Source organism: Anabas testudineus, chromosome 5 (genome assembly GCF_900324465.2).
Source record: "Anabas testudineus chromosome 5, fAnaTes1.2, whole genome shotgun sequence".
Classification (NCBI taxonomy): domain Eukaryota; kingdom Metazoa; phylum Chordata; class Actinopteri; order Anabantiformes; family Anabantidae; genus Anabas; species Anabas testudineus.
The window spans coordinates 10771285-10782225 of NC_046614.1; the positions used below are offsets into that span (position 1 = coordinate 10771285).

Genomic DNA, 10941 nt, shown 5'->3' on the forward strand with positions numbered 1-10941 from the left:
GAAGAGGGGAAAAAATGAAACATTGACCAGAAATAGATTCAAAAGTCCACAAACTGTTGTGTTTGAATCACTGTAAACACCTCCGACCTCATGTAGTCGTTCCCACCGAGTGGGGTTTTGTGTGTTTTACAGGATTAAGGAAGCATGTATGAGTTTTGCACCAAATGAAATGATCAATCTACAACAACTGTAATTAACACTGGCTGTGTTTAAATAAGCTACCTGATGCACTGAATATTTGAATAGGGCAGATTGAAGAAGGGAAGAGTCAGGATGCAAATGAAAGATGGGAGAGAGAAAGTTATTTAGGGCCATCTTAGATGTTACACATGATCCTAATCCAGAGGGGGGGTCACAATTATTCTGTCATTAAAAGGTCAGAGACAGCAGATTCAGTTCTAGTACAGCCAGGGGAACAAATAGATGTAGACCATGTGCACGTCCTGTTGTTCAGAGACATGTGCAGCTGGTGAGTAGGAAAGTCAAGAAACACTATGTTTACCTGCTTTCTGTACAAACACGGTGAGGAAAACCTGAGGAAACTAGGTCATTGTCAAACACAAACACAAAGCAGCAGATTGTGTCTCGTTGATCGATGTTTTACTGACGGAAACACTTTTCCGTGACTACTTCAAGCTCCTCTGTGCACAGATCCAGTCTGAATGGGAGTTTTCCTTGAACTCCTCAGACTCTGCTGGGAACTGTGTCGGCGACCTGCGTGTTCACCGTCGGCGTTGACACAAAACACGCGGAGATACGATCGAAACGAAAGCGCGCAGCGCGCCGCAGCATTTCCGCCTTCCTCCGGAGAGTCCGCCGTCCCCGCCCGGCCGCGGCCGCGTCAAGCCCGCGCTTCACTTCCCTCCTCGGGTGCTGCCACTCGCTGCAGCCGCCGAGGAGCAACCGGTTCAGAGAGAGACGCGGAGTCACGGGAAGAGGGTTTAGCCGCAGACACGGGGCAGGTATGAAGCTGTGTGTCTCCGCGGGACCAGGCGTCACTAGTTACTGTGTACCGGACGAGCAGGACTCGTCCTAAACGACGGGACCGGTTTTTATCCAGGACCGAGACTCGGGACTCGTTTGTTCTCGTTAACTACACCGAACAGTTAGCTAACCTGACGGCTAACGTCAACTGGACAGGTAAGCTAACTTTAACTTAACAGCTGAGTTCATGTTCAGTAAAATAAACCTTTGTTTACAAGCTGCTTGTTGAGCTAAATACTAGTTAGTTAAGATGACTAAAGTGAAGTTTTATTGACAGCAGTTAGCTAATTAACGTAAAAAACTACACGACAGTGTGTTTGTAAGCAGCTATAAGAACATTTAAAGTTAATACATCTGTATTTCTATATAGTTTCCTATGTTATTTATATAAATCTGTTATTTATATACACACATGTTGTTCTTCTGATGCATTAAGATCCCTGCTTAACACCACAAATGTCATATGTTGTGATTGATATGAGAGGGAAAATATGACTTATTGGTAGATTTACTGTTTAAGTAAAGGAGATTGATGTTTTCCATGCACACAGAAAGTCTTAGTGTCGGTGCACGATGTTAAAGCATCGTCTGAAAGATCATGTTATGATCTGGGACAACAAAATAATATAAAGTGGAGGTAAACATACAAAATAAACAAAAGTCCTGCTTATATATCAGTCACTCTCACACCTATGTATGTTAGGTATATATAAGTCTTATAGTGTGTTATAAACTGTTTATTCACAGTTTTAGTATTAAAAATACTAAATAGAGGATCTGATGTCGCCATTTTAGGAACATAGTTTAAGTATTTTGTAATAAAAATAAGTTAGCTAGTTATTGTTGGCCTTGTCTTCCTTCCCTTTCTTTGTTAATGTTTCTCTAATTCTCTGATGTATGATTATGTCTCTTTTTTTTCAGCATGTCAACAATGACGGCGAGTACAGCAAACTACCTGTGGTCTCTACAGGATGTCCTTGGTCAAGGTGCTACTGCCAGTGTGTACAGAGCACGCAACAAGGCAAGCCTTGCGAAGAGGGCATTTATTACCACGATACACGCCGACAAGTTTTCTTTTTTTCAGGGAATAGCACATTGACGTCACTGCTGCCTTTGTCTTAGATGTTTCAGCCTATCATTTGGTTCAAAGGTGACTCCAGGATGTGTGATTAAAGAAAAAAAGGCTGTGGTTGAAGTGCGGATGTGTGGGTGGGTTTTGATGTTCTTACATAACACTGGGTTCTGCTGACGTAAATGTCATGTATGTGTTTTTTGTGCAGAGGTCTGGTGAGCTGGTAGCCATTAAGGTGTTTAACATAATGAGCTACAACCGCCCTCATGAGGTCCAGATGAGAGAGTTTGAGATGCTAAGGAAGCTGAACCACAGCAATATTGTCAAACTTTATGCCGTGGAAGAGGTAAGGACAGCATCAGTGCCTTTACATAAAATGAGCTACAGTTGATTTCCTCCAAGTAAGCTGATTTCTTAAGTGTCCTGTAAACAGGTAATTTGGGTAGGGTATTAAGTCAAGCTAAAAGATGAACTAGAAAATCATCTTCTAGAAATCTAAATAAGTCAGTACAGTATTTGAATACACATTCATCACTACAGCAATAAAAATAGGAAATTAGTGCTTCCAAAATAACACAAGTACTGACCTGCTGCATAGATATGTGGATTTTCAGGATAGTCTCTGGTTTTTCTGAGTACACTGTTTATTTACTTAAGCATGTGTAAGTCAGGTATGAGAGGTGGAACAACACCGTAGGTAGATGTGATAATATAAGGAGACAGTTTTGTACCCATGGTCTATAGTTGAGCAAGTCCGTAAGAAACTGCTTACAGTGTAATCCAAAAATCCTGTGTCGTCACATGCTTCAAAAATGTAAATTCTGAGTTGCCTTTCCTCTTCAAGAAGCCCCTTGTCGATGTCTCTCTAGCTGCCCTCTAAACAGAAAGTGCTAGTGATGGAGTATTGCTCTGGAGGAAGTCTGCTCAGCCTTCTGGAGGAGCCAGAAAACGCCTTTGGGCTGCCTGAAACAGAGTTCCTCACTGTGTTGCAGTGTGTAGGTGGGTGTGTGTACCTGATTTTGTTAATAATTGTATGTACTTCTGTTACATTAATATTCCCCCCTGTGCTCTCTTCAGTGCAGGGGATGAACCACCTACGGGAAAACGGAGTGGTACACCGGGACATTAAACCGGGCAACATCATGCGGCAGCTTGGGGAAGATGGCAAATCTGTGTATAAACTAACAGATTTTGGAGCAGCGAGGGAGCTGGAGGATGATGAGAAGTTTCTGTCTATTTATGGAACTGAAGAGTATCTGGTAAGATAGAAGTCACCCAGATAAACTAAACTTACTAAGTCTGTGTTCATGCTATGCAGTTCAAACCGACATTTTAAAATAAACTAGTTAAGTGTGATATGTTTTGATATTCTGTTTACACTATGAGGTGACTTTATGAACAAATAAAAATGTCTTACAGGCTTAACTAATCCCCACCAGTTCACCCCAGCTTTATGTGAAACTCCTGTGAGGCCAGTGTTGGTTTTCAAACGTTCTGATTTTTTAAACGAGACAAATACTTTAAACCTGATGCCTTAAAGCAGGACAGTCGCCCTGGAGGACCAGGACTGTCCAGCTGTGCCTTGAGGCATCTTGCAATATCTAGGCTGGGTAGCCCTCTAGTGGCCTAATGAATAAATACACTATATTTAAAAACGTTTGGAAGTACAGTATATGACAATAATAGATAGCAGCAAAGTAAATCTCTGTCAATTATACTCTGACAATGACAATGACAATTTTCATTTACTAAAGGGCCCAGTAAAGATAGAGTATAGGGACATGTGGGAGAGGAGGATTATTGGTATGTGTGGTGACATCCAATTTTGAATGCAGGCATTTTGACAGTGTGGGAAAGAGAGAAACCAATGACAGAACATTTGAGCATCAGGAAATAGCAGACTTTGACCCACAGAGAAATTAAAGCAGTATGTGATGCAACAGATGTTTCTTGTTGAACTTTAGCCAAATCTTCATTAGTTGTAAGGCCTTTAAATAACTGAATGTACATATGTTGCTTTTACCAAACAGTTTGACAGATCAAGAGGAACTGGCTTAGGTGGTACACTGTGATTGCATATGTCTGTAATGTAATGTCAATTATAGGATATAGTATGTACTCACTGGCCAGCTTATAAGGATTACCTGCACAAGGTTTTCATTTCTCAGTTAGATAAATATTGGTGCCAGAAACACTCGAAATACTCCGCCACCCAATATGACATCAGTAATAACCATATAGTAGAATTATGATCTTTCTGACAGTTTCAAGTAAAACTGAGAAATTGTAGCCTTGTAAAAGAAGAATTCATGGCAGAGCTGCTGTATTGGACTTCATTATACTTCACAGGTGTAACAAATAAAGTGACCAGTGAGTGTGCATCACACCAGGATATACTGTAGGGCATATACCTAACAATTATGTAAAGTAGCATCATAAAAAGGGTTAACATGGATCCTGTTGCGTTTATCATGATGTTCCATGAGAAATAGAGACTTGCGGAAATGTTAGGACAAAACACTGCTTTGACTTGACACTAAAATTATTCCCCAGATCAGATAATGATCTTAACTGCTATCGTTATGTAAATATACAATGAGTGTGTGTCTGTTTGCAGCACCCAGACATGTATGAACGTGCTGTGCTGCGCAAGGCTCATAAGAAGTCCTATGGAGTGAGTGTTGACCTCTGGAGTATTGGTGTGACATTTTACCACGCCGCCACTGGCAGTCTTCCCTTCACACCATTCGAAGGACCCCGTAGGAACAAGCCCACCATGTAAGTCAACACATGTTTCTGAACATTGAGCTAACATCCATCAGAGACATGCCATCCTGATTTGATTTTGTTGTGCAGGTTTAAAATAACTACAGAGAAACCGATGGGGGCAATAGCTGGAATACAGCGGGTGGAGAGTGGACCTATAGATTGGAGCTACCACCTACCTCACAGCTGCCAATTGTCACAGTATGTCACTTAATAAAGAGCATTTGACCACACGTTTCAATTATTCTTTTATTAACTCTTGTATGAAGTTGTGCCTTCCTTATTTGTCTCCAAATATGTGTATTGCTCCTTTCTGTCTTTATCTGTAGGGGTCTGAAGGTGCAGCTAGTCCCGGTGTTAGCCGGTATACTGGAGGCAGACCAGGAAAGGTGTTGGGGTTTTGACCAGTTCTTCACAGCCACCACAGACATACTGCAACGGCAGCCGGTTCACCTCTTCTGTCTGCAACAGGCCATGGCGCATTGTATCTACATTCATCACTACAATACGTGAGATTGCACAGGCATATTATTACAAACATTATTATAATACAATAATATAACACGAATAAAAAAGATTGCAGAATAATGAGTAATGTGTATAATACTGTTAAGGTGGTATAATATCAGCAGAGCCTGTACTAAACCCTAGATTATATCTGTAATCCAGACTTTCCCTCTCAATTAATTGAATCCCTGCATCAGATATGAGCTCAGTCGCATCTGTAAATAATTCAGTTTGTTGTGATAATTCACAAATTGGCTCTCGCCTCTCTCACCCAGGGTGTCAGTCTTCTTTGAGGAGCTGGCATCTCAGACTGGTATAGCAGTTCAGCACCAACGTCTGCTCTACCTCGGGCATGACCTCCCTCTTGAGGGAAGCATGAAGGTGGTCAACCTCCCACGTACTTCACATACCCAGCCCCTTATTCTTCTCAACTGTGGGCCAGAAGCTAACAGCAGCCCGCCTTTCAGAGAACGTAAGACAAACAAAGACATGTACAGATCTGCTTTGTTTCTGTTAACACATAAATACCTTTGAGCCTGTTTACACTGATTTTAAAATATCAGATTTGTTACAGTTATGTTAGCATGGCCCAGAGTTGGCTGCATGGAGTTGGAGGGTTCACTTAGTTCTGTGTGTATTGATGACATGTTTTCCTGTAATCTCATATATTAGTAAGGGTCAGGGTTAGTGTACAGAAGATATGTGGTCTAACCCTAATCCTAATCCTAACCACCTCCATGTAGTTTGAGTGATCTGTTCATGATCTGTGTTAGAGGTTGTTTACACTTGTGTTTCGTGCTATCCACTTGATAAAGATGCATTTTAAAACCACATGTAAACAGGGTGTTTGTCACTCAAGTTCTGCTGAGTACTATTTATTTTAATATCAGTCCCAGATACAGACTAATGCTCTACCAAAGACAAGTGTGTAATTAAGGCTGACTAAATAAAAAGCTAATCTTATGAAATAATGTATGCTACATTATTAGTTCACAGTCACACACAAATGTATTGTTTTTTTCCATAAATGATGTGTTTTTGGTGTCTTCTCTGTAGCAGAGACTCCTGTCATTCCAGCCAGGTTTGATGTCATGGCAGACTACAATTTCTCCAAGGTACCCCTGCAATGCACTGCTGATGTTCCCTCCCAGCCATGCCTAATGTTATGTCAGTTTTTTATGTGATTTTATTTTATGGTTTCTCATTTAATCACCTTTTATGTCTAGACAATTGTCGGCGTGGTCCACCAGTATCTGAGGATAGTAAAGTTGTTACACACACACAGAGAGCTGCTGCTGCAAGGATACTACAGCTACATGTGAGACATGCTGGAATGACTATTTGTCGTTAAAGTTGTTTACCTCTCAAGTTAGATGATAACTCCAGGTAATACTCTTTTCCCGTCCATTTCTCCTCCATGTCTGTCTCTTTTTCACTCACGTTCTTCCTCAGGATGGTGTTGCGCAGGGAGTGTGGAGAAGCCATGCCCAGTATTGGGATGATCACCATTAGACTGCAGTCTTGCCTCAATGTAGGACACAGGATTCTCACCTTGTGAGTTTACAGTGAATTAAGAGGGTAACGGCACTGAAACTTTAAATAACTGGTTTGTAAGACAAACATTCATTGACAAGCGTAGACCAAATGCATTACACTAATGACTTTTCTCCCATGTGTGTTATACTTCTTAGAGACCGTTACACCTCAGAAAACCAAGGCTCAGCTGATAACAGTCAAAAGCTGCAGCTGGTGAGTGCAATCTAAAAGCAGCATCTGAAAGGCCAGCTTGACTTATGTTGTAGCTGGAAGTGCTAGGGGGAATTGGGTAGTGGCAGTTCCCTTTTTTTTGCTATTTCTACTTCAACTATAACTGTTATAGCTGTTGTTTTATATATTGTTTTAATGAGATATTAATTCACTTTATGAGATGTAGTAGTCTATTGCTGCTTTCTCTACAGGTCCATCAGCACCTGCCTATATACGCTGCAGGCATCCAAGAGTTTCAGAACCGACTGGACCACCTGCAGATAGAACAGGCCAAGCTAGCAGAGGCCCTGGCCAACGACAAGAGGTAGTCCGGGTTAGAAGGGAATCAAAGCTTCAGGTTAGGCTCATGGGTTTTAGACGTTTAAACCTATTGTCTCTTTTCAGCTGTCAGAAGATGGAGATGCTGCTGCAGAAGATAACAGCAATTCATCAGCATTATCGTAAAGACAGACTAACTGGCAGTATGTGTCTCTTTGTTGGTATACACTAACGGTTATGTTTATTTTACTCTTTTAGAACTGTAAAAATAATTTCTGCTTTTCTTATTTTCACGACAGAGTTGTCTTATAATGATGAGCAGATTCACAAGTTTGAGAAGTGAGTATGTGACTGTGACCATGGATTTGTGAGTCCTCACGTCTGCTGTCCTGCTTAGACTACCTGTGAAGGTGTTATTCTGAGCTCTCCTGTAATCTGCTTGTCACCCTTCCTTCTCAGAATCCACCTGTCGTCCCACATTAAGAGAATGAAATTTCTCTTCAGAGAAGATTGCATGCTGAGATACAAGGAGGTTTTGGCCTCGTCAAGGGCATGGAGCAGGTTCTTATTTAAAGTCCAAACACAGTGTAAACTCTGACCCAGATTCACTTCAGCCATGTTATCCTGAAACATTGGCTGTTTACAGTTAGATAACTGTGTATTTGGTTTAACACCATTCACACAGACGATACAGGCCTATAAGCAGAACATAAACACAGGACAGTAGGAAATTACTACCACGGAATGTGGTAGCCTACATATTACCCCTTCATTTCACTGTTAATGAAGTAATATTTAAACTACTAATTTTACTACACACTTTACTATTACATTTTTGAATTCCTCTCAATTTTGTACAGATAATGAAACTCAAAATATTTTTGAATAAACAAAATTTTATCTGTTACCAAATTCAGATTATCTATCAACACAATTTTAAATGTATTCAAAATTGCCCACAGCAGATGTCTGGGCCTAAACTGAACTAACATTGATCTGGATATATTTAAATGTGAAAATCTTCCATTGGTTTTCACTATTGTTTGTCTCCAAACTGTCACGATGTGGTTAATTACTTTGAATTTCTGAAGTATGTCCCTTCCTGTATTTGCAGTGTTTTACTGGAGATGCAAACACGGCTGCACGACTTCAGCTCTTTCTCCACGGGCTTGTTGGCAGACCTGGAGATGAGCGAGCAGCGTCAGAATAAGGTCAACAATTCACCTTTCATCCCTGACTTGAAACTGAACACTGCAGCTTTCTGTTTGTGGTTTCCAGCAGTATACCCTATTTACAATTCTCATGCAGTCTAACACACTTTTGAGGGGAATGGGTTTGTTTCTGCTTGATTGATCTGGGAGTGTATTATTTTCCCCTTAGCGATCCATGAAGCATGTCAGCGATGTAACAGTGCGACATCTCATCTGTCCCCCTCAGACTCTGGACAGAATCCTTTTCAATCTGCAGTCGAACAGAGCAGGACAGGAGCCAGGAATCGCACCCGGCAACAAGGATCACATGGTCTCCAGGTGTGTGTCTTTGTGTGCGTGTGGTGGGGGGGTGTCTGTGCATACAAGATAGAGACAGCCCTTGATAAGATATCTTGCTTTGTTCTAGGATGCACCATCTGAAGGAGGAAATGGAGATTTTGGTGAAAGAACTGCAGTGTAACAACAACATTATAGAGAGGTCAGCTGAATGGCCCACTTCCTGTTTGTACATCTCCTCTGTTACAATTCACACCTCCATACACACTAGGTGATAGAGTATCATGCTGATTGCTTGCATTTCTTTTGTGTTACAGACTGGGAGCTGTGAACTCTGCTGCAGCACTGGAGCCGAGTCTGGCCAGGCCGTCTACACTGTGACTAATGTGACGCAACTTTGCATCTTAACTCACAAATCAGACACCCTCCGTGACAATCACCTCATTCTAACTGCCTTTAATATAAAGCTATGGACAATGTGCTGGGTCTTCTTCCAAGGAACCGCTGCTGTTGTCAAATGAAGAGCAGGCAACTGAAGACAATCATTAAAATGTGAACATCAATTTAAAGATAAGATGAACAGCTAGAAGGAGGAAATGCTCCTGATGGATCTTTAGTGATTGTGTTCAATACAAACCTCATTAATGCCTTTAGTGTTATTGTATTTCTTATACACTTCCACAGTGATGGACTGTTGGGATAAAGGAAATGAATGTCAAGTCAGCTGCTGGCTGCGTTTCCTCTCCACAGAAGAAGCACTGTGAAATCTGGAGAAGCTTTAAGTTTAACCAGATTGATGTTTGTATGTATTTGTGTATTTGTTGAGTCATCTACGGACTTTTTTCAGTAAGTCTCCCATGTAATTTCACTCCCTTTAGGTTTATGATTGTAAATTCAGTCAATGAATGATGATTCATTTCAGTCTCCTCACACTGTACTGTAGTTACATTTGGCCTTGTTCCTGTTGAAGTTATTTCTCTGAATTTTATCGTAGGTTTTACCCTAAAAGAGAAGAAACTAAATCAGGGAAACTCGGGACTCACCACAGTATCTAGTAACAGTCCTGTGACATTACAGAAAATGTACCATTCGAAATGACATTCACCACTGTGGTACTTCATGTTGGGGGGGGAATCCCAGGGTTTGTTATTCGTAAATAAAGTGTGACAGGTGATGTGTGAGGTTAAAGAAGATTGTGGGTGAAACTTTGCTTATATTATACTTAGGAACTTTTTGCTGCATTGTTTGTATTTGGTTTAAATGATATTATCTCAGCCTACGATTACCCGGTGAAGTAATCGTGGGCTGAAAAAGCGAAACTAAAAACAATTTCATGTCGGTTCTTGTACAGTTACACTGGGACCATAGCTCTGTAAATATGAAACACCACATTGTGAAAAGTCAACAAGTTCACAAATGACTATAATAACTGGGCTGTGAAGAAGTCTCAAAACAGAAAACGTGTGATTGTTATGACATTGCAAAGTACAGAGAATGAAACTGAAAGTTTTTCACTCTGTGTGTATGTGTGTGTGTGCGCACTCTGGGGGGTTTTCTTGACTTTGAGGGGACAAGCTCAAATGCCGCTGTGGTTTTGTACAGCTCATATGACGTGCTTTTGGCGAAGTGGAAAATTTGGGTTCTTAACCTACACAAACAAGTGTGACATTGTGCTTTTATCATCTAAATTCTCATGCTGCCCCACACCTCGACAGTATCCACCGTCTAATGTAGCATCACTTACATTTTCACAATATATAAACAGGAAATGTTTATTACAGGACATAGTATTTGAATAGGAAAAGCTAAATCCTCATTATTTTCATATTGTCTGTCCTGCTACTGAATCCAGTCTGGTAGCTCTCCACAGATCCTTCATCTGTGATTGTGGTTTTGCTTAATTTCAGTCTAGTCTACTTTTAGTTCAAGTGGTTTCAGAAGATTATAATTATTATGAGTAAATTTAGAATAAATGCCTAAGTAATGGGAATAAAACTAACAAATTAAGATGCCTTTGGATGAAGTTATCTGCTGTCGTGTGGTGAATTAGTGCTTATTAATTGATCAGGCTGTTTGAAATCAAACCCATAATATGAAGGA

General features: G+C 40.7%; 1 protein-coding gene across 1 annotated transcript; it reads left to right on the forward strand.

Annotated features, from left to right (window-relative positions):
* The first annotated feature begins 770 nt into the window (after positions 1 to 770).
* Positions 771 to 10034, forward strand: ikbke (inhibitor of nuclear factor kappa B kinase subunit epsilon). Its single transcript, XM_026348805.1, has 21 exons — positions 771 to 1140; positions 1906 to 2005; positions 2265 to 2402; positions 2926 to 3055; positions 3134 to 3315; positions 4674 to 4834; positions 4913 to 5023; positions 5152 to 5331; positions 5605 to 5801; positions 6386 to 6444; positions 6556 to 6647; positions 6782 to 6883; positions 7021 to 7078; positions 7288 to 7400; positions 7481 to 7557; positions 7654 to 7693; positions 7814 to 7915; positions 8469 to 8565; positions 8792 to 8883; positions 8972 to 9043; positions 9159 to 10034. Exons 2-21 carry the CDS (start codon positions 1907 to 1909, stop codon positions 9220 to 9222), a joined length of 2166 nt encoding a protein of 721 aa, XP_026204590.1. The 5' UTR covers positions 771 to 1140; position 1906; the 3' UTR covers positions 9223 to 10034.
* The last annotated feature ends 907 nt before the right edge of the window (positions 10035 to 10941 follow it).